The 25,508-nt window shown below is 39.9% G+C and overlaps 1 protein-coding gene across 5 annotated transcripts in view; it reads right to left on the bottom strand.

The window, feature by feature from the left end:
- LOC126253280 (CCR4-NOT transcription complex subunit 7) overlaps positions 1-25,508 on the bottom strand; it is a 111,265-nt gene that overhangs the window by 35,009 nt on the left and 50,748 nt on the right. For all 5 annotated transcript variants that reach the window (XM_049954501.1, XM_049954504.1, XM_049954505.1 and 2 more), the window contains one exon: positions 25,222-25,383. In XM_049954501.1, the coding sequence (XP_049810458.1) occupies positions 25,222-25,383 (162 nt within the window). The remainder of the gene's footprint in view (positions 1-25,221; positions 25,384-25,508) is intronic.

The following is a 25,508-nucleotide window of genomic DNA, read 5'->3' as shown; positions in this document are numbered from 1 at the left end:
AGTGCTATGACTATTGTAGCAGGCGAGTGAAGTCTAACCTGCTTGACAGCCATCAGGATTACATATATCTTGGCACTGCACCCTGAAATCTGGTGGTAGCTGAGATCCTTAGACATTGTCTATGAAAACCATTTAATAGTCAACGAAGTCACCATGCTTGGTACGATCTGTAAAACCCTGTCTGCCGTTAGAATCCTTTTCTAAAAAAAAAAGGAATGAATGCTGCTGGACAAAATCTGAAATATCTGCTCTTTTATCAGCCAAGGTGGCAGCTTGCTTCAACACAGAGAGAACCTTCATATCTGCTTAACTGTTCTTTCCTAAAACCTGTCTAACCCGAAAGCTTGACAGCTCTGCAACTCAAAGGCAATTCAGGACTAGATGCTCTATTGAACGATGAGCAATAATGATGGAGACTGGAGATTCTTTAGCCATCTCAGCTTCGAAGGTACGTTACATGGTCCAGCCCGATTGCAAATGGTGGATCACTAGCTCTGACCCAGAGGCTAGGGATGGGGCTTCTTTTGTAAGTCTCTGATAACAGTCTGATGCCTCTACATGGTGCACTTTGTCAAACACCTTAAGCTACAAACTTTGGACTGAACTATGAACAGTACATTTTAAGGTCCTAACATAAGGTAACTGTGTGAGCCATTGATTAAATGTGATACCCAGGAACCTAACAGACTGAGTAAAATGGAGAACTGTGCCACCCAATCATAGTTCTGGTTCCTTAAAACTTGTGACAGATACAATTAAAATAAACACATACCGTTATACCTGTTGAACACTTGAAACCAGTATTTTGTGTCTCACCCTCTAGTCTCTGAAGCATCATCCGTAATGGACGAGTTTTAGATGCAAGACAGGAGTAGGAGGAGGAGGAGTAAACTACAAAGCGTCATGAAACAAAGAAGTCTCAACTGGACTCTTCACTGCACTGTTGTTTGCACAAAGGTAGGTGTGTGTGTGTGTGTGTGTGTGTGTGTGTGTGTGTGTGTGTGTGTGTGTGTGTGTCTACATAGTGCCATATGATTTTTCAATAGCAAGAACTATCCCTAATGATTTCTTCTGCACAGGAGAGCATCCTGTAGAGCCACCTCTAGTAGTCAGGTTATGTAAGAGAATGATACTCCCTCACGCCCTATTTGAAGTGTGTAATGAGTTTCTTCCTTTAACACTCATTCTGCTGGCAATTCACCATCCCGTCTAGAGTCCTTCCTTCACAGCTTATGAAAGCAACTGCTTGTGAAGATATTATCCTTCCCTGATTTTAGGAGAGGTATCATAATGGAGAGCCTCCACAAATACCCATATAAGAAAATGGGATGTGGCTGCACATGCAGCATTCATTGTTTCGAAGTACAGGGTGTTTCCTAGGGCATTCTGAGGTATTTAGTATGAATATCTCATCAGTTTTATGGCTCAAACTTGTAACATGACCTACACAGTCATTTATGCTGTCTAAACCTAGCTAACTGGCTATAAAACTTCCTTTCATGGTCTCTTCTGTACGGAAAGTATGCCATGATCTGAAATGCATTGCTCGAGCCCTGTCCTGTCTTCTGATAAATGAGGTTCTCGTGAACTCAATCCCTGGGACAGGTGCAATCTGAATCCCTGATTATGAGATGCGCATCAAAATGTCCAACAATTAAGAAAGGGTGGGGGAGTTCTCATGTTAGGTTCACAGCACTCTCTTTATGAAACAGATCATGGGGTGGGAAGTATCCAGTGAATATGGTGATTTTATGTGCATATGGATAATAACTGCTAATGCCGGCAAGCTATGTGTGAGGAAGATGAATCAAGGCACATGTTAATAATATTCAACAACTCTTCCCTCCCCCTTCCCCTCCTAGCTCTGTTTCCACTAAAATAATCTTTCCATGGAGACATAATGAAGAGGTTCCTAGCACACGGGGATAGAAAGATTTTGAATATTTTTCCTGTAGTGATTTTATTTTTTCTGTGCTAGGAATTTGAAATCCTCCACAAGTTCTTAAGTAATTCCATTTCCAATGACTTATGGGATCCATTATCAGTGATAGTTTTATTTTCCTTTCTCTCTTTTGTTGTGATGCACAACAGGTTCCAGCTGAAATACTAGTTTAGTGTTTGGGTCCTACATGGGAACATTAATGTCCACAACACCAAATTTATCTCAGAAAGTGATAGTGCTTGGCAATCTGACAGCTTCAATCCCATTTTCTCTGGCTTTTGGTTAAAGTTGTCCCTTTACTTGAAGGTGGTGCTGTTTATATGGACATGAATGCTAATTTTTTCTAGCTGCTTCAGGGTTTTCTTTTTTTATTTTAAGACCCACTGGTTCTGAAGCATTTGAGTGTTCAAAGAAGTTTTCCCTTCGAAGGTGCTAATAGAACATATATTTGTGACAAACTCCAATATCCCAGTTTCAGACGAGGTGCTGCCCTTGATGGAGTCTTCACGAGCTATTTCAATGGATCTCCATGTCATAACTTTACGACACTAATAAGTAAGAGAAGTTAAAAGCGACTACAAGGTAAGCCTAATCAACAGACGGAAAGAACTAGGAGCAAGTACTTTCCCTTGGCCAACGGTCCACAAAATACGCCATAGAGATAGCAGAGGTCCCCAATAAAAGATTAAATGTCCTTCACCATATAGCTATGATGGATAAAAAGAAGTAAAACACGGTCGACAGCTCATGCATCATTCGCTAAAATGGCTAATAATTCAGTTGGCAAATGCACATTGGAACATAAGTGGTTAAAAAAAGAGCATTTGGCCAGGAAATGGCAAATTGTCAAAGGTTGATAACAATGAGCACAAAGTTGTGGGGGATCACCACTTAACAAATGATGATGGCTAAAATGACAGTGCCCAATACACAATGCAGCTAAAATGATCTCCTCACAACGCAAGGGTCAAGAAAAAGTCAGCCAAGCTGTTGGGAGAGGTTTAGTTCCCCGAAGCTTGTTCTCACAAAGAGAAGACCAGTGGTGGTGCCAAAGTGACACTATCTACCAACAGACAGCAACACAGAGATCATCTGAAGGCATGGAAGAGCTACTAGGCCGAGGTAGGACGACTTTACCCTTGAAAGCAAGCCTCATCTTCCATCAGACCAATGTGACCAGGAACCCATAAAACATAACAGTGGCTCCCTCAACAGCGAGCAAGTGGAAGCATTCTTGGATTTACTGCACTAAGGGATGGACTGTGTACAGCACACACAGGCTCTCAAGGGCACTGAGAAAATCTGAGCATACGAGAAAATTTTTAAAAAATGTGTTGCCAGGTGTACTGTGTAGCCTGATAGAAGGTGACGAGCTCTGCTGTAAAAACTTAGCAGTGTTCTGGAAGCCGATACTCAAAATGGTTAATGCCAATGACAAAGTCACATCCAACAACACAGTCAGTCACAGAGCCATAGTGTACATAGAGCCATAGTGTACAGAAAGGTGCTACCGCTAGGTTGTGTGCAAAAACTGAGAAATTTACAAAGATACACCGAAACTGGAGCAGTGTCATTCGGAAGCGAATGAAATTCAACATAAATACAGGCTGCCACACAAAGCCAAAGCAGTGCAGGGTTTAAACCCATCAAGAACATTGCAGCTAGCATGAAGTGAAGCTGTCTGAGCATTAGCTGAAAGCAAACTCCGGGAGGTAACAGGAAGGACACACCCCATATTGGCGGTCAAGGGAGTCATCAAAAAAAGAGGGCATAGGATCGGTGATCTAGCATGGCAGACAAACGTTATGCATATCTGCTGAGGAGGACATCACAACGGTATGACAGTAGTAGTTCAGCAGCTTCTACATAGAGGCTCTCAACTGGGCTATTGTAAAGGCACCAGTGGCCGAACATATTTGACTAAGGTGGATTGTGTTAAGACAGCACACAATGGACGAGCCTACAGAGGAATAAATGAAACACCCATAATCTAGTTATGACAGACAAGGGACTGGTACAAGTGGAGCAGGGTGGCCCAATCCGCTCCCCAGGAAGTACTGCTGAGGACACGTATGACATTGAGGGACCAGATACAGCATGCAGCCGCATAACTCACTTGGGGGGACCAAGAATGTTTCTTATCAAGCATTTCATAGTTTCAAAAAACTGAATAGCAACAGTCCCAAGATGTAAAGATGATGGAAGAAACCCACTATGATGTCAGAAATTCATACAAATAGTTTTGTCCCTGCCAATTTCGATGCTCCACGAGTACAGACAATTGAAACATTGCTAAAGATCCTGCTCAAGGAGACAAGTATGAAGAGAATTGCAAAGATCGCAAAGCTGTCATCGAAAAGGGTGCTGGAGATGCCTTGCGGGATACAGTCCATAATAGGGTTATGGCCATAGCAAAGAGGACAACGTTCAGGACAGAGCCTTGAGGTACCCTGTCCTCCTGGATACTGGTGTCCAACAAGGTCAAACCCACACGTACCTAGAAAATTCTGCCTTTAAAAAATTTCTGAAGGAAATGGGGCACACGGCCACAGTAGCCCCACATGTATAGAGTACGGCAGATACCAGTTCTCCAGCTGGTATCATAGGCTTTCTCCAAATCGAAAAACACGGCCACAGTCTGGTATTCCCATGGAAAACCGTTCAAGTCATACATTGCCAAAGTGGGAAGATGGTCAATTGCAGAATGGCCCACTCTAAATCCATATTGTGCAATGGTTCCTCCTCACTTCCTACCCCCACCTTGGAGAACCACTGTCCAACACCTCTACAACAACCTCCAAACCACCTCCACATCCCCTCACAGCTGACAAACTACAGACAAACTACATTTATCCACCCTCCAAAACTCCCTCCCACCATCACACGGGATCCAGAACCTAAACAGACCCGTAACACAGTCATGAACCTTTCCTCCAGAAGCCTTCACCCAACAGAAACTTCAGTTTTTTGTCGTTTCTAAAGGCCTCACCTTTTGCCCCACTCCCAAATTCAATGTTGCAGGACTTGTTAATGACTGTCTCTCCTTCTTCTGGTCCCTACAGTGGAAACAGTTTTTCACCACCAATCCTACCAATCAGTCTCAACCAAAGACCAATGTTGAACCCTGCCTAACTCTGTTCACTCCTCCATCCAACTGAGATCCACCCCCACTGCCACCAAATCGTCACTTGTTAACTTTCCAAAATTTCTTAACCTCGAAACTTGCCTCACCATCATTCCCCAAATCCCTCAACATGCAAATTAACCTTACATCTGCATAAAAAACCACAGTCCACCATCTAAAAAATGATCCCGACCTTATAATCCTTTGTTTTGAACTACAAGGATTACCTGGCATCAGATGTCAGATTCATCCACCTGCAAACCCTGCCACAGTGACCCCATTCCAGAAATCCAGCGGGATCTCCAGTATCTTGTCAAATCCTAAGGCCCATCCCACAATCTCTCCACAGTCTCCATCTCTCTGCTCACCCCTATTACTCCCCGCACTTCTATCTTCTACATGCTTCCTGAAGTCCATAAACCAAACTACCCAGGACCCCCTTTGTGGCCGGTTACTGTGCTCCCACTGAGAGAATCTCTGCTCTCATAGACCAACACCTTCAACCTATTATCCCTCCAATATAAAAGATACCAATCATTTCCTCCAGTTCCTGTCCCTTACTCACACGGTGTCCTGCTTGTCACTATTGATGCCACTTCCCTTTACACTAACATCACAAATGCCCATGGCCTTACCGTTACTGAACACTACCTTTCCCAACACCCGACGGATTCCAAACCAACAACCTCCTTCATAGTCACCGTGACCAACTATATCCTCACCCACAATTACTTCTCCTTTGAAGGCATTACTTAAAAACAAATCCGGTGTACAGCTGTGGGCACCCACATGGCACCCTTTCCATAGAAAGAAGTCCCTTCCATACAGCCTAGCCACCCATGGTAATCCCATCTGCAGTGACAAGTGGTCCCTCTAGAAACATACGGAGGGTCTCACAGACTGTAATTATCCTCCCAACCTTGTACAAAAGCATATCTTCCATGCCTTATCTTTCCAGCCTCCCACCACCTCCCGAAGTCCTACCATCTGGCCACAGAGGAGTATTCTCCTCGTAACTCAGTATCACCCAGAACTTGAGCAACTGAATTACATTCTCCGCCTGGGTTTTGACTATCTCTTGTTGTGCCCTGAAATGAGGAATGTCCTGCCCACTATCCTTCCCACCCCTCCCACAGTGGTATTCCGCTGTGCACTGAACCTACACAATGTACTCATCCATCCCTACACAACCCCTGCTCCCAACCCCTTACCTCATGGTTCATACCACTGTAATAGACCTAAATGCAAGACCTGTTCCATACATTCTCCCACCACCACCTACTCCAGTCTGGTCACAAACATCACCTATCCCATCAAAGGCAGGCAACCTATAAACCAAACATGTGATCTACAAGCTAAGCTGCAACCTCTGTACTGCATTCTATGTGGGCATGACAACCAACAAGCCTTCTGTCTGCATGAATGGCCACTGACAACCGGTGGCCAAGAAACAAGTGGACCACCTTGTCACTGAGAGCAGTGCCAAACATGACATTGTTCATTTCAATGACTGCTTCATAGCATGTGCCATATAAATCCTTCCCACCAGCACCAGCTTTTTTGGAATTGCACAGGTGAGAACTTTCCCTGTAATATATCCTACATTCCCGTAACCCTCCTGGCCTCAACCTTTGCTAGTCATTGTCCTCTCCCATCCACCCCCTTCCCTGTTCCCACTCTACCATTACACAGCCTTCATTCCACCATCATACCAGTTTTTTTACTTCTCTCCTTTTCCGCTACCCCCCCCCCCTTCCACCGCTCTCTGTCTAACCTCCAGACTGCACACAGCTGCCCTACCCTCTCTCCACCTTGTCCTTGCATGCTCCCAAGCAGCACATCACTGTCTGCCACTCCCACCCCACTATCCCCCCTCCTCGCTGCCCCAGCCACCTTCTTACCCCCAGCCAGTCGCCATTCCCACCATGCACTGGTACTGCTGCTCACTGTGTGGCCTCAGTTGCCCGAGACTGCAGTCATGTGTGAGAGTTGGGTTTGCATGAATGTGTGTGTGTCTGTCATCTATTTCTGACAAACACCTTACTGGCCGAAAGCTTTATCTGTAACAGTCTTCTTGGTGCACCTATCTACGAATCAGCATCTCCGCTATATGGTGAGTAGCAACTTTCCTTTTCATTATATTGTTATGTTTCATCAGCTTGCAAACACTGCTGATGAGAGAGAGAGAAATGGGGTAGTAGCTAGAAGGAATTACTTTGCCGTTACCGGGCTTAGGTATGGGTACGACAGTAGCTTCCTGCCTGCATCTGGGAATGTGCCATCTGCCCAAATGCGACTGTACGTACGAAGGACAAAATGCTCGCCCACAAGAAAGGTCCTGCAACATCTGAATGTGATCATTATCTTGCCCTGGAGCAGAAGATCGTGGTGGAGTGAGACCATGGTCTAATTCCCTCGTAGTAAAGATGGCATTGTAGCATTCACGATTTTCAGAAGGGAAGGACATCACCTGAGCTGCCTCCATTCGTTTCTGAGGAAGAAAGGCACGGTGATACAGGGGGAGCTCAAAATCTCTGCAAAATAGTGGCCCAAGGCGTTGGAGATAGCAACAGGGCTGACAATGAGACTGTCTGCTATAGTCAGGCGAGAAATCAGGAAATGGAGAGAGCCAATTGAGGTTGCCCCACATGGTGGAAGAGGAAGTGAAACTGTCAAAAGAATTAGTAAATGAAATCCAGGTAGCTCTTCTTTGCTATCCTGAAGAATGTGATGACACTGCACATGCAACTGTTTATGAAGAATACAGTTTGCCATCATAGAATGAAGGCTACAAACATGGAGAGCACGTCTCCACATGTGAATCACGACGCGGTAGGCCTCAATTTATCAGGGGACTGGGACACAGCATGGTAAGGATGAAGTGTGAGGAATGGAACGTTCTGCAGTAGGAAGTATAACATTCATACGATACTCTACATGGTCACCACAACTGGAGCAAGGAGTAGCAAGAATGGTACTGTAAGTGCAGGATGGTAGAATGTATGGCTTTCGACTAGCCAACAACTTGTAACCACCACAGTTGAGTACTTTTTCCTTCAGATGGATCTCCTGGACAGCCCGCTCTGAGATATATAGGACCATTCGTGGGCTATGGCAACATGGTTGCCATTACAACTTATAAAGAGGGGAGAAGCAGGTGAGCCATCACCTCATGAGCATCTCTGCCACAGCTAACACATTTGGTCATGTTTTGACAGGACACCCAAGAGTGATTACAATGTTGACACTGGTAGCAATGTATCAGGTTTGGAATGTATGGTCAGACTGTGATTTCACAGCCTGCCTTAATCTTCGATGGAAGCACTACTCAATCAAATGTGAGAAAAAGAGTGTAGACACTACTTTTGAATTAACCTTTTTCATTACTTAATGGACCACAGTGGCACCCTGATCAGAGAGAGAAGTTTGGATTCCTCCCTCGGTCAGACCATCAAGCAGAGTGCAAGTAACACCACATGAAAAATTCAGTGTACAATGAGCCTCGACATGAACAGGACAGCTGTGAAAGAGCAATGCTGTAAGCAGCTGCTAGATTTGAAAATCATACCGTGTCTTCAGAAGCAAAATCCCATTACATAAGCAAGTGGAGGATTTCACAGGGCCTGCAATTGCATCAACACTTTTCTGAATAATAAACAGACTAATTGCAGCAAAGGATTGGCATCGTTCAGTATGTGATACCACAAGCAACTGAGGAGCAGCTGGGAGAGTCTTTGAATCTTTAGCCTTGTTCCGTTTACGTTTAGTAGACATAGACTGAGATGGTGATTGGTCATTGTGAAAAAATCCTCCAAGATTGCCACAACATCGATGGCTTTCCAACTGGGGCTCCCTCAGAGGGGGCCTCATCTGCCTTAGGTGACTGTTCACACCTCAGGTTACACTTCCTGAACTCCTGACAGAGGGACCAACTGGTAGTTGGGAAGGTAACAGCTCAGGTAATCACTTCTCCCCAGACCTGGGCTGTACCAGGAGGTACGCACAAATCCTACCTGAGCACCCACTCCTGGGAATTAGGCATTACCCCGTCAGCTGTTACACATCCAATGTGTGGGCTGGCCTTCAGGAACACACAGAGGAGAAGAAGGAGGAACAACGAGAAACCTCAAATGCTGAAGTGGAGGAAAAAGAGAATGAAGAAAGAAAGAAAGAAAAAACAGATGAGGGACTGTTCTGATGTCCGGGTATCCAAAATTTGGAGTGCATTCCGGAAACTATCCAATACATGTTTCCCACGGGAGAGGAAAAAGAATAGCTGGAGGATAGTCATGCAGCACGGAAAGAAAAGAAGTGCTGCAATGGCTGGGGTCCCATGTAAGCCAAGCACGAATTCACCAAAGAGTGGTGAGCCCCTTGGGACTACACACGAATCTGATAGTCACCTTCAGTTCATTTTTCTTTCTTCACTATAAACACAACAAACCTTGATGCACACAGGATGATCACCTGAACAATTTAGATACTTTGATGGAAACAAATAATTAATTTTCTTCATGTGTCCTTGATCAATGTCCAGCACACATCCACACATACCTTTGTCCTTACAACCAATAGTTATAGGTCCAAACTTTTGGCATTTACAACATCTTGTAAGGCTTTATATACTCTGTTAGCATAGGGACTTAACATAAATACCACATTTGTATCCCCTCCAGTCACCTGAGTATTTACTTTCCTCATAGTGTTCACCTCTGTGATGCTGAAACTTGACACTCCTTTCACTAATTATGTGGCTTTGATTCCCATGACATAATTAACACTTTGCTGAAAGTTTGTGATCTCAGCCTCTGGCTTTGTTTTTTGTCAAAAAATCACAAACACGCATTGAGATGTGAGCAGGAGCACTATCGTGATGTAATTTTCACGTATGGTTTCGCCACAATTCCAGTCGTTTTCTTCAGACTGCTTTATGCAAATGGCCAATAACTTTCAGGTAGTACCTCATGTCAGAACCTTAAACATAGAAGCACACAAAGGCTTCAGTGTCTTACTGTCTCAGTGGAAAGATCTGCCGATCAGACGTGCCCAGTATACATTTTATAACTGTACTCGAGAACTGGCAAATGTGATGAACTGTGATCATTCCAACATCATGCAATATTTGCATGCAATGGTGTACGTTGAAAAATCTAGTGTACACCTACCACATGCTCTAAGCCAAAAACACAGAAGTCAGCAGATGGTCAAATGTGAACCTCTGGTTGCTCGTCATGAATACCTATCCTGTATCGTTACTGGTGACAAGAAATTGCGTCTTTATGCAGACATAAGGAAAAGAAAGGAATAGTTGAGTCACACACAGCAGCAACTTCCTGTACAAAGACCTGCGTGCATCCATGAAAGTAAGTGTTATACATCTGGTGGAACAACAATGGAGTGGTATACTACAGGGTGACACACGGGAGACGGATGGTTTTGAACTGCATAGTACTGAGGGCGCAGTGATGGGAGGTGGTCGTGGTGGGGGATAGTTCTGATCCACACAAGACGCCATTTCATTTACTCAGTCACTATGGAGCAGTGGGACTTGCAACGTTGATTGTTTGTCTATGACAGTTTTGTGAAAAGTGGTGAGTCTATTATTGCTATGCAGCGATTGTTTCATGCGCGGTTTAATGTCGGTCGACATAGAGCTGTTCCGAGCTGTAACACAATCCTCAGATGGGTGGAAAACTTCAGATCAACTGGAAACATACTGGATAAGAAGCGACCTGGCCCGAGATGCAGAGTAACGACACCAGAAAATGTTGAAAGGGTAAGACAAGCAGCAGTCAGAAGCCCAGGACGGTCAGCTAGACGTCATGCAAGTGAGTTACGAATCAATCGTGAATAGGTTAGACAAATTTTGCATAAAGAATTAAAATTCCATCCCTACAAAATGCTCATTGTCCAACAACTTAAGGAAACTGATTTTGCTGTACGAGAAGACTTCGCTTACAGAATGCAAGTGATTTTGGGATCGAATGAAAATGAAATTTTATTGATGAGTGATGAAGCTCATTTTCATTTAAACAGGACCGTTAATAAGCAAAACCTACGTTACTGGGCTCCAGAGCATCCACACCTTATCCACCAGTGTCCTCCACACTCAGAAAAAGGAACAGTCTGGTGTGCTCTTGGCTCTGTTGGCTTTATAGGACCTTATTTTTTTTAAGAGAATGGGGCCACAGTTACTGTTAATTCAGTTCGTTAAATTCGTATGCTTGAAACATTCTTGAAACCAGAACTAAGAAGACGACGAATCCCTTTAAAACACGTTTGGTTCCAGCAGGATGGGGCAACATCGCACACCGCAAACACTTCAATGACAGTTCTTAGACGCATGTCTCCTGGCATGTATACACTTCAATGACAGTTCTTAGACGCATGTCTCCTGGCCGGATTATCTCACGTTTTGGTAATGTTCCTTGGCCTCCCAGGTCACTCGACTTGTCAGTATGACTTTTTTCTGTGAGGGTACTTTAAGAACTGTGTCTCTAACCACAAACCACGAAATTTGGACGAGTTGAAGAATGCAATCACGCAAGAAATTGCTGCCATCCCTGCAGAGATTTTAGTCCATGTGATGGAGGATTTTGAGAAGAGACTTGAGTCCTGCATTCGAAATGATGGTCATCACCTTAACGACATTATTTTTCACAAATAACTTTGTTACCTAAAATGGCAAATAATGAGCTTTGATTTTGTGTAAATAAACATGCATTAATTTCATTAAAAACCGTCCATCTCTCGTGTGTCACCCTGTATGAACTGCTTCCCCAGGTGACATTTACTGTAAACAACTGAGACATCTCACAAACGCAATCCAAGAGCAAACACCACAAAGAGTGCCTGAAGTGTTAGGCTACAGCATGATAACACCTGCTTGCATTCTGCTAGACTAACAAAAAACACTGCACATGAATTGGGTTGGGAAGTTATTCTTCACCAACCTTATTCAACTGATCTTGCGCCCTCAAATTTTCACCTTTTCAACTTCCTTTTTCGGATGAAAATGCACCCTGAATATGTCTCAACAAGTTGTTTGTCTCAAAACCGCATGATTTTTACAGTCACGGAATCTGTCAGTTACCCCAGAATATGCAGACTGTTGTAAATAGTGAATGAGAATATATTATTGATGACTAAAGTCTCTGTTATAATATACATATAAAAGTTTATTGTTGTGTTTAAAAACTTATCGAAAAACACTACGAATTTATGCACCAAAGTAATACAATTGCATGTGTTTGTGACACTTTTGGAAGAACAGAGGCATGAATGTAACGGGCACACTTCAATTAAATAGGAAGAATGTACTCGATTCCTTGAAAATGCGAGACTCAAGAAAGGTGAACTTAGCACAGTGTGTAATGTGCTGGAATGGATGGATAAAAAACAGGTGGCCTTTACTTCAACATTACATAACAAAGCAGTTATTTAATTTTTTGTTTGTTCGCCAGTACACGTCTACAATAAAGGTACACATTGAAATCCCAACACCACAGTGCTGTAGCACATTGTTAGAGGAGTTAAAACTGTACAGCCCATTGGCTAGGTGGAATATCATGCAGTAACTCACTTTCAGCAGTAGCAAAATTGTTACAGCTGTCAGGTCAATTCAGACAGCTTTTTCAACTGTTTTGCCCGACAAAGCTGCAAAAATTCTGCTACTGCTGGAAACTAATTAACCCACGATATTTCACTTCATGAATGGATTGTGCCATTTTGTCAGGCGTGCTACGGTATTCTGGTGCAAGTATTTCTCAGCAGTCACCAGGAATGCAGACATAAGCCTGCAGGTACAAAAATTAATAATATAACCTTATTTTTTGAGGTAATAACTAAAACGTTATGACAACTTCTCGTAATCTAATACTTATCCACTTACAAGGTGTGGTCCCATCGGTGGGATGGACTCTTTCAAATCATCCTAATAGTGATGTGGGTTAGGGTTTCAGGTATCATGCTCTGCAGCCATCCACCTCTGTTGGGTCCCATTTATGATTAATCAAAAAAATCCGAAGTTTGCATGATGCTCTACTGCTTCAAAAATGATAACATTGTACATATTGGGTGCATAATGTAATGTTTTAACATAAAGAACTCAAAAGCAAAAGGTTCTGGGTTCAAATCTCGTCAAGTTCTTTTAAATATTTCATTTTTAAATCTTTATCAAAATGACTTTGTTCATTATTTCTTCTTCTTCTTTTTTTTCTTCAAATAATGGTTTAAATGTGTGCTTTTATTTCTTTTCCTTCAGCACATAATTTTAATCACCATATTAATATTTCATTTGCTCTAATTTTTCTTCCTATAATTCTTTTTCCCCTTGTAATCTTTGTTAATGTGATTTAATTGTCGTTCTGTATTAACCTCGATTTAATTTCTTCCATAATCTTATAATTTTGTCTCTGTTACTGCATTCATCATCATTACTACTACTACTACTACTACTACTACTACTACTCATTTTGCTTGAGTTTCGTTTAATTTTTAGTGTGTTATTTTGTCCACAGTGCAATAAGAATTTACGTTTTAAATGCGTGTTTGAAGACTGCCATCCAAAAAGTGTACATCTTGCAATAAAAAATACACTATTGCAGATTCACTATAAATAGACTATTTTATCTTTTGTTTTTTAACCAAAATAGATTAACATTTTCAAATGTTTAAATCTTACGATAGATAAAAATAACTACATTCACAGGCACAAAGATTCCAAGTGGAGACAGAATGGTAGGGAGAAAAAATGAGAGTGAATGAAAAAGTTAATACTTGGATTAAAATAAAGTGACAAATAATTACATTTAAACTAATTAAATGAATAAGAATAATGATTAAAGTAATTTTGATAAAGATCTAAAAATAAAAAGTTTCTTTGAAATTGACAAGGTTCAAACCAACAACCTTTTTCATGTGAGGATTGTTACACAACCACTCAGTTAATATTTCTATTTTTAAAGTTTTAGAACATCATGCAAAATTCTAATTTATTTTATGTTGTTTGGGCCGGTATTACACTTTCAAATTTCTTTGACAAAGAAATTTGATCAAATATTCATCATAGTCCCTACGGAATGGCTAGTATATAGTAACAGAAGAACAGCATGATATAAACTGAGAAATTGCTTTTTTTCATGCTGTTAGTTTGACAGTTCTCAGTCACTAAATGAGGAGTCATTTTTCCAACATAAATGCAAAATGTAATTAAACTAATACCCCTCCTCCTGTTAATGTTAACATATAACAACAAAATCTGAGTGTATGTACACAGTTCACAGTGGCAGAGTCGTAATCTTAGCATTGAAAATCCTTTAAAATGATAAATGAAATATGACCTGATGTGTTTAAGTTCAAAAGGAGCTAATTACGTATATCTGTAAGCTTGCCAAATACTTTCTGGTGCTTTATGCTTATTATAGTTCATTTTACAAATTTCTTTACAAATTTCAGATTCATTTTAATACATTCAAAACTAGGCACAATTTTTACATTCTTGGATATTAGCTGCTATTTACTGTTACAAAAACCTTTTGGCCTAGTCCTTGCTTGTATGCCTTATGTGTAGCTATCAAGATTCTCTTTCTTGGCTTCAACATTTAGTCCTCTAATATGACTGCCTGTGAAGCTTCCTTCTCTTGTGCATATCTTAACCAACAGCTAACACACATTCTATTACATTTAGCACAAAACTCAATGCCTATACAATTTCAGCTATCTACCACTGTTGCTTCATCAATGAACTGTATTGTGCTAATTTTCCATCCTTAACATGCAACAACAGTTCTTTAATTCCCTTTTCAATCAACAAATAAAAATCAATGGTGACAATGAACTTGCTTTATATCTTTCCTCATTTTCACTTATACAAATCTGCGATTGTAAGCTACTGTAATCTCCTTTGAAGATCGTAAGTGTATTTCCATCTCCTTGCCTAAAAAAGGAAAAACATATTATTAAAACCAAGATTACAAGATGCCTTTCCATATTTATAGCATCACACTAAGTTCTGAAACACAACACCCTTTGCATTTTGAATGTGCTTCTCCACCCCATATACACAATACACATAGGTTTCATGTAATGTTTATACATGCCAGCTGTTTTCAGTAAACAGAAGACGGTCACTTTCTTTAATTAAATCTAAGACGAGGCACTAAGTAGGATCAAATAAATCTGACAAAAAGCAACATTTTACTAAAGTGCACTATTCCACTACACCAAAAGTATCTGACAAAGCAAACTGGCCTAAGAAATTTGGCCTTACTCACAAATGAGGGCCCAAGAGGGAGAATGGCTCCATGCTGAGATGCCTGGGACCATAACTTTTATCACCATATAGATGGTTTTGAAACGCCGATCCCATCAGTCGGGGTGTCTCCTTGTTAGACACGTGTTTCTTTGTTAAGAGTGTTATTATGTGACAAACAAAACGACCCATATTACTGCTTTTTTGCTTCTAGTAGTACTCTGAACATGTGGAAAGCATGCCATGTTGCACAGCAGATCATATTCTACAGCACAATGTAAGCCTCTTACAACTGTCGAAATATGTCATCACCTTCCAACTCAGAGGAAGACAAGACCACTCCATTTAACAACAGAACCTTGTCTCAAAGCCTTGCAGTGTTCACATCAAGTTCCATGTTGATTATCAATTTATTTAGTCTCCAGATGTCCATCTGCATCACTAAAGGGAAACTCACCCTCCCAAAACCAGCACAAGACACTTGTGGCCAGTAACAAGAGCTGCTGTCTCTTGGACATGTCCGAAAGAACAAAAACTATTTTTGATCCTGTAGCCATTTATGATTGAGCCACAGGAAATAAAGACATTAGCTGTTACTGGGCACTGAAATATATCAATGGGGAAACTTAAAAAATTGTGACAGACTGGACCTGTAGCCTAAGTAGAGTCCTACTCTGGCTTAAAATTTTCGTTAGTCATGACATATTCACTTAATCACGCACTAGATTCAACTCATTAAAACATACACTACTGAAGCATAAAGAAATGGTCTCTGGAAGAGTTGTACTGTGTTTTATTTGTTGCCCATTCCCTGTAACAAGGTTTACATTGATATACATGATTATGTGACTACATTCCGTGATGATCATAAAATTTTGAACATGTTAGAAGCTTGAGTTTATGTGAACATGTTATGCTAACAAACTGTTTAGATACAGTATATCTTCACCTGCTTAGAAACAAGAACACTCAAAATAATTTAAGCCAAATGTGACTTGCAATGCTTCATTTGTGCACAGATGCATTGGTAAATCTATGATTAGTTCCATAACAATAAAAAGATCACTATGTTTATCACGTACATTTTAATATCATTTCTACTGGGCCTATCTATTTCTGATCCTACAAACATGTAACTAAAAATTCAGTTTCTTGATCAAGGTAATTGAAACTGATTTGACAAATACCTAAACAGAAATTTTATGTAGTTTATGGCTAGTATCACATTAGGCAAAGGAACTTTTTTCATCACAATACATGTAAACATATCTGAAACACAGATAAAAGTTCATGATTATAAGTTAATAAGTTACTCGCAACTGCAGCACACCTTAAGCTGCATGTGTTCCTTGGGTGTTTCTAAATCAGTAACAATACTGGGGCCAGGCAATCTTGGTGATCTCCTGGCATTGCGCGCGCACACACACACACACACACACACACACACACACACACACACACACACACACACACACACACACACAGAGAGAGAGAGAGAGAGAGAGAGAGAGAGAGAGAGAGAATGGTGGTGGGGCGGGGGGGGGGGGGGGGGGGGCAACTCAATACTGCAGAAAATATGGATACCACTTGGAAGTGGAACAAAAGGCACTTACAAGTTGTTTCTGTCACGTGGACATGGTAGGGGCAGCCTGTCAGAGAGAACTATGATCTATTTTCTTAAGTTTTGACTGATTTTCAGAATGAAGATACCAGTATCAAAGATACTGTAACTCCATAAATATACACTGGAACTTTGATTTTACATTCTCCAATTTTACGTTTTTTTGCCATTCTACACCATAAATTCACAGTCCCTGTGAAAAATCCATAAGACCTACGGTAAAAATTCCCTGATTTCACATTTCTTCCTAGTAAGGTTTACCTCGATTCTAAGTTTTTACTTGACATCTCACTTCTCCCATTTTCTTCCTACTGACATTTGATGTGGCTGAACGAGTTATAAGTGGCACAGAGCACAGATGGTTCACACCACAGGTGGTGGCGGAGTTAAGGGAATAATTTAGGCCGATGTGAGAGAGGAGGTGTGAGGGAGGAAATGCTGACATAATCCACGATCAATATTGCCAAACAACTTACCAAATTTAACTTAACCGCACAGTTATGATAGAACTACTGCTAGGTAGCAGTGGTAATGGAAAAACAAGACAGTCAACGTGAAGTATTTCAGACCGAGCCATAAGTGATGAAGGGGCCCAGCCTCCACCTTTTATTGTGCATATATTTCTGATGTACTGGATCCAGCAACAATATCAATTGTCAACCTTTTAAAGTCCAACACTGAGTCTCTAAGAACATGTTCAGTCATAATTGAGGAAACATTGCCCATTTCCAGATAGTGAACTCTTATTGACTGGCAACTTGTTGAGTCACGCAGTAGGCAGCACAGCCAGTGCACCATACTAACACATGTAAAATGACCTTGCCTACTGGATTTGTGGAGAGGGGGAGTGGTCCTTCAGTGACGGGAGTGCTGGTAGGGGTGAAAGCATTTTGTGAAGTGCTGAAAATATACTTTTCATGTAGATGACGCACTATGACAGAGATTTCACACAGAAATAGAACAAAGGTTTTCAAATCTGATATGATACAGCTGGTAACAACTACATACACTACTCATGTATATACTTTCCACAAAACACACCACACACTGTAAATCGCAAAGATTGGCAGCAGTGATGGAGGTCATGAAACGAAACTGCAGCTCACCTGAGCTTTCTTTCAAATATACATTTTACACAATGTACAGAAATTCACTGAGCTAACTTGTAAGCTTGTAACGTCAATTGGGGAAGTAAACTCATTTTTTCATGTCTCCGTTACTCTCATCAAGCCTAAAACAACATGTTAACAGTGGTGAGTGTAGGAATGTGGCTCGAAAGAAAAGCATTGAACAGTAACAGCAATGGTGGCAAAGTATGTCATTAAGCAGATGTTAGCATTTATGCTTATGGTTTTACCAATTAGCTGTGATGTTTTTGGTTTAATTCAACATGTTCATCAAATTTTGCTTTTTTCTGGGTGAGTACAAAGGATGATCTCTCAAAAACATGTGTATTGAACATACAGTTTGTGGTCATAGCATGCCGGAAAACATGCTCGATTATCTTGTACTCAGATACCAATTTCAATTTTTTGATGAGTTTTTATTTGTTGTTACACATCTGATTTTTTAAGAACTTATGAAATTCATAACCACAACTTACTGAACAAACACTGTATTGTACATTTAATTTCCTTCACTTACATTTTATACAAAGTATTGGAGAGGATTATAATTCTTAATCATATATGCCAATTACAATTTTTGCTCGTGTTTTGGGGGTTTTAACGTTTTTTAAGTCTGGACCATGCAGAAATGTAAAATACGGGTTTTACTGTATCTCCTATGATGACAGCTATATTGTTCAAGCTAAATTAACTGCCATTATTCTTCATTTGTTTCGAGAAATCAAAACCAATATTTCCCCTGAGCACAACTGAGAAATCTTTCAAGACAAGAGCTACAAAAGTTTCAAATGGGTGTTTCAATTTTTATGACTGCCCATGCCTGAGATAACTGCCTAACTATCATGTACTATAACACAATGAGTAAAAAAATCTTTAAATTAAATATACGGTGATAATATCTTTAAGATTGTTTGAGACACGTTTAACTCATTTATCTGGCTCAAAACATACCCTTTAACCCTACAACAGCGAAAAATGCGATATCCCTAGAACAACGGGAAAGGGTCATTTGAACCTTAATGAGATTTGAATTAAAAATTCACAACATGGTTAAAATAAGGTCTTTACTTTATCCATTCAGCTGTATGCTTGTGCCACCCGTGGACTCCCATCAGGCAATGTGTGCCGCCTGTGGCTCACACTTGTTTCTACGAGTTATGATACCTGCGAAACAATGATGTACGATGCATTATCCGTCAGTCAGGTACAACGAACAGCTGCGAATACAATTTTGTGTGACCCTTCAACTACAGAGCTTTCTGAACAACTGAGATAGCACATAATTTGTGATTAATCTCATCTATTTTTATGTTATCTTACGCCACTTTCAAAATAAGAGGTCAACGTATTAAAATAGTAGCCTATGGCATTTGAATGACACTGCTGCCCCACGGTGAGAAACAGGAAAAGCAGGATTGCTACATGAAGGGCAGTGTAAATAAGCATGCCGCCCCATAGTGTGTCAGTGTCAGTGTGAATGTGTTAATCAAATCTTTACCTCAAAGTTCAAACATTTTTAGATTACTGTTTCAGATACAAACCACTGCAATTCTATACAGAAATGTGACCTGTTTCTGACATTTCTTCATTAATTTCATTTGTTTGTTTCTACACACTGAAATTCTGCTTCGAGCTGATTATTGGTATTTTTCGTACAAGTTGTCTGCAGATGACATTTTTTCGATTTCTCACAGATGCCACTGGTCTTGTTTCCTTTGCACATTCCAATTTGACGATTCCTTCTCTTTCCTGCATTGTCTGGCCCTACAGCTAATTCTTCATTCAACTAGCTTTCTTGCTGATCTTTGCTGTTTCCCAATCACGAGTTCATTTATCAGCTGAAGAATAAACATTTTTCTCTGCATGTTATTTTCATTTATTTGCTTGTATATGATCCACATTTATTTCTACCATGTCTAGCATATGGTAGAAGACATGTACCTGTCATTTCCTAAAAGCAAACTCAGTTCAATATTTGTGAGCGATTTGATCGAAGACATCCATACCATAATTTGTGCCATTACATACCATACTTTGTGCCATTACAGAAGATAACATTTTCAGATTTTTTCTTTCCTTCTTCGCCGATTGAAACTTCAGGATGCATTGCACTGAGATTAATGAAATTCTTACTCTAATTCCTGAAGTATGTCGTCACGGAGTGTTCTGGTTTATCAGTCTTTTTCAAGATAATGGAATTTTTGTCAAAATGCTTCTTCACATAAATAGTGATTTCTCAGCAAAACTTGTTCATTGTTCTTACTAGCAATATTTTCTTCCGTCGAAGTTTCTTGGCAAGCTCAATAGAGGTGAAGAGGCTGTCTGTTATGTTTCTTCCCTCATTTAGAAATAGCTTCAAGGGGCAAAGAACAACATACTCCCACAATGTCTGGTTGGTCCTCCTCCTCCTCACCAAGTTATGGGAAAGTATTTCAAATGTACTTTGATGCCACATCTGTGGCTATCCAAAACTTGAGTCCATATTTGTCAGGTTTGTTAGGTGTAAACTGGCTAAACCTGCACCAGTGCTCACCAGTTGTAAAATTTTCACCATGGCAGTAACAGAGGAGGCAATTTTTCATGAACTTGTTCCATGTTTCAGAAATAAAAGTGCAGTTGTCAGCATGGATTTGTTGAGCTCAGAAAGACTTCTCACCAAAACTAAAGGATTCTGTAAGTTCACAGAATCCGTCACTTGTCGTTTTATGCCCAATAAAATTAGGCCCCCAAAAACATGACCAAAAGTCATCCAAGGAGACATCTTTAGCACAAAAAGTACCTCCTCTAGTGTACACAGTAGCAATCATTGCCTCCAATTCATTCAACGATACAGTCCAACTGGTGATTGCTGCTTCATTCCAAGAATTTGATTCTCTTGTTTTATGACATGCAGTATTGATTCTTCAAAAAGAAGTCTAAAGGCACCGATGACAGCCATCCACTCTGTGGCAACCATATGCAATGGGCCCTCCTCCTAAGTGAAGGCATGTTAGCGACTTCACATTCTGTTCTGTCTCTAGTTGCCATCTTCAATGTTGTGACAGTTGACTCCCAAGATTATTATGGAAAGAACTGATGTGGGAGACATCTACCCACAGTAACTCTGTAACTGTTATGTTTTGTGACCAAAAGAATTTTTTTCTCTTTTTTAAAAAAAAAATTGAGTTGCTGTGACGTTGTGAATCAAAGCAGAGAGGAGTGAGTGGAGCTGGCAACAAGCAAGGAGCCTGTCATTGATGGAAAGGTAGTAATGGGTTCCAAATAGCATGTTTATACAGGAACTATGAAATAGTTGTGATGTTAAATTTGTCAGTATTAAAGAGGAGAAGTGTAGAGAGTAATCTAAAATAGTAAATACGAAATGTAAATTTTTCTGAGCCAAGGAAAGGCTTAATATATTAAAGTAATAGAAAGCCCAAAAACCTTGACAGACGAAAGGCCTGGAGGTAGCAGTGCTTCAACTGCTGCTAATGACAGACCTCCTAGAGCACGAGACAGGAGCAGATGGGACACAGACTGATGTCGCTGCATTGAGAGCTGCATCATGAAGCTGGCGAAAAGCAGGTGAACATTAACATTACCTATAAATGCATCCATGCCCTTTCACGTGGACAAATCCATTTCTAATTTGGCTTGTTGGTGGAGCGGCCATTACACTGTTTAGTTTTCTCAGTATTAATAGCACTGTAAAAGGCAGAAAAAGCTATTAGTAGTTTTGAATCTTAGTTATAAGCTGGGCATGTCTACTTCTGTGAAGTCAAGATTAGTATTCCAACACTGTTAACTTGCTAATTACGCAGTGCTGAGAATGAGAAGTGTGGTTTTGTGCACATGAAGTTACCTGTCGAAAGTCATCAAAGGCTGGGGAGAAACGTTTTGACACAGTGAAATAGGGAGAGTGTTCTAGCCAGCCGAATAATAAGGAATAAAAAGGTTCCTCCTGTTTTTTGTGCATGTTATGACCCTCAATGTAGGCGTACGCCCAGGTTGCAATTCCATTTTCGATGACAGCTCCTGAGAGTCTTAACATATGTGAAGAATGCACCAGTGAATGGTAACAAATGGAGGTTTAAATGTATTGAAAAATTGGGATTGATGAACCAAAACAGTCTGGAAACCTTGGCACATCCCCAAGACTAACACGAGTCGAAAGAAAAACATATTGTTGGATTATGATAGTTATGCAAGGTTTTCTCACTTAACACAATTGCCTTGCACTGTATATGGTTTCTGTTTTCCTCCCAATAGAGCACAGCACCTACGTCATTACCTCTCCCTGGCTTACTGACAGTGGAGATACAGGGTTTTCTGCCTAATATTTTAAAAAAAAAATTATTTATTTTTTGGATAGGAGGTATTCATTCTACACTGAAGATACAAAGTTTCACTGGACACAGTGGCAGAAACTTAACTAACAGAAATCTAATCAAAAAAACAGGAAGCCAGGGGACACGCCACAACTCCTCCTCAGTCTCATTATCTTTCCAAGTTATCTCTGGCAGAAAAATCACCGTCTGAATCCAGTAAGTCACTTCTGATCCATTATCACAGTTCTCTATACCACGCAAAATCTCTTCATTAGTATGACCACGATGATCTGCCATAAAAGGAAACTTCTGTTTTGGCTCAAAAAACACTACCCAACTAACAAGGTGAGTAACAGCAGCAACATGAGAAATAGAACGAAAAAGTTATTTTACACTTTTCAGCAACGTGTATAAACATCGTGTGAGGCAGAGATTGTTAACCAATGCCAAACGGAACACTAGTACCTTTGTGATTATGACAAACTGCAACATTCTAAAAAGGAGTTGTGCCAGCAGTCAAATGACCCATCTCGCTGTTCTGGGAATGCTTCCTGAAATTTTCGTGAAATTGTGAAAATTCAGCAAATTACAGCATACTATTGTCAAAAAAAGAAAAAAAAAAGAAAAACCAAGGAAAATTCGCAAAGTTTGGTGGAAAAATGTTGTAAATGCAATTCATTACAGCAGAAAAAAGTCTAAAGGTGTCTTTTGACACATTTCATTGTTCTAGTGTTGAACACTTCACTTCATGCTTTTTGATGTCTAATTAAAAAAAAAAAAAGTCTCTCAGACTCTGACAAGTGGATCAGCTAATGTTGTAATTTGCTTATTCTGTCACCATGTGGACGTCAGTAGGCTAAATGATGGGAAAATCTTCAACAAAATGCATTTTTTACAGTGATATCCACTTCTTTATTTAAAAAAAGCTCTGTGACAGTTTTGTCATTGTGTGGATATGGAAAACTAATAAATAATTTTCTAAATGTTTAAAAATGCTATTACTATACCATTTTTTTCCTTTATGGTTTCATTTCCATATGATACTACAACTACTTATTTATTGCTTATGAAAGCATGAACAAAAATTTATCCAAAATAATACACAAAGGGCTTTCAAAACTAACAAATTCACCATGCAATAATATTAATAATTAGATAAAGGTATCAGGTAAACAGTGAGAGAGATGAGACAAATGTATAACAATAAGAAGAGAAGGACACACCACCTCTACAAAAACAAGAGCATATGCACGATCCAGCTGATATTAGTCTCATGCTGAATGGCGAAATAGTTTCAATACTTCACAACAATGGTTCTGAGTACACTTGCTACTAGTCAGTACCTATTACATTTTCTGATTTCTTCAAATTGATAATGGACTAAAACTTTTGTCTCTGTGGCAGGAAAAGACACGAGCTCAGTTTCTGACGATTATGTTCCTAAGGGGTAGGGGGGGGGGGAGGGAACTACCTTCCTTTCCCTCCCCCTTCCCCCTTACAGTACAACACTTCTCCGACAGAGCAAGATTGTCACTTGGGTACTAGATATAGGCAGTGCCTGAGGGAGACTCAGGTTCCAACTCTGTAGTGTTAATACCACATCGACATTGAGGTCATCAGAGACGGAGCATAGGCTTGGAATATTTCTGGTACGGGAAAGAACTCAGCAGTACCTTTTCAAAGAAGCCATCCCAGCAATGGCCTGGAGCTATTTAGGAAAATTTCAGAAAATCTAAATCTGAATAGCCAGCTGCAGATTTGAACTCTTATACTCCCAAATATGAATACAACATGCTAACCATTGTGCCACCTCGCTCTGTCCCCCATTCTGAGTAACCTATGGTGAAACATGCATAATATGATGTGATTTAATGTAATGTTCCAACAAGTCTTCATATTGATAATTGCATATTTATGGAATAATACTGTAATGGATAAGTGATTTTAATCTCATTTGGAAAGGCAGTGGCCAGAGAATTATATATTTATTGCCTAACTTTTTTTCTATGTGCGAATGTGTTTGATGCTGCTTGAAAGTAGCAGTTTCTTTCTATTTTTAATTGTTAATGAGTTTTAAATTTATTTACAGGATATTATTATAGTACCTCAAGTTATGTGAATACATCATGAGCAATATGAAATCACATTAACTGATGCTGAATTAACCAATTACAATAAAGTGTACGAAGAGGTATCTAAGTATGCAATATCACAAAGAGAGTAACTAAATGCTATGCTAAATGCTAAACTGCTGCCAACTAAATGCTAAAACTATTTTCAAAAATAAAGCAGATACTTAACTAAGGAATGATTTCAACATGTATATCTCCTAACCATAAAAATGAATATTAGCCTCACTTTAATTGAAATGACCCTCATGCAACATTTAATAACTCATCATATGTTAAGTACATTTTAAACTGAAAACAAAGTAATGATAGCATTTTAATCTAAGTAAACTCATGTTAAATGAAGTGTTTTAAATGTGAAAACTATTCCCATATATAGTTTTCAATAATAATGTACTCAAAACAATTACAGACGTCTTCTATCTACAATGTTTTACAGTTCTACCCAGAATATTATTTCAAGAAAAATAAATCAAGTGCCAAATGTCTGTGTTGAGGTACCATTCCCTTTCAGCAGCTAGCATACAATCATTAAAGCCAAAATATGTCTTAATGATTATTGCAGCAGCATACACCAAAAGGGAACAGTACAGTAGTGGTATTACAGAGTTCCCCAAGCATGCTACAATAAAATTCTATGGACTGCCAAATTCACACAATAAACCAGGAAGGTTATTTCATTCCCATAAAACTGATTTACTTAAAGTTATGGAACATACCTGTGAAATGACAGCCACTTTATATTATCCATTAGAACAATGCCAGATGTCATTAAAAGTTCTGCAAAATCTAAAGGGTCTATGCCTTCTTCTTCATGTTTCTTGAACTGAATACCTGAATTCTGCAACAGGTCGATGCTGTCTTGAGCATACATATCTTCCCTAAACCAGAAACAATAACACTGTAACAAAGCTCGTAAAGATAACACTGAAATACTGTTTGGTTTCAGTAACTTAAATTACTGCTTACAAGTAAGTCATCTTCAAAATGCTTCAAATAAGTGGTC

Source organism: Schistocerca nitens, chromosome 4 (genome assembly GCF_023898315.1).
Source record: "Schistocerca nitens isolate TAMUIC-IGC-003100 chromosome 4, iqSchNite1.1, whole genome shotgun sequence".
Classification (NCBI taxonomy): domain Eukaryota; kingdom Metazoa; phylum Arthropoda; class Insecta; order Orthoptera; family Acrididae; genus Schistocerca; species Schistocerca nitens.
Note: the sequence above shows the minus strand (reverse complement) of the source record. Positions and strands in the feature narration are given on the sequence as shown.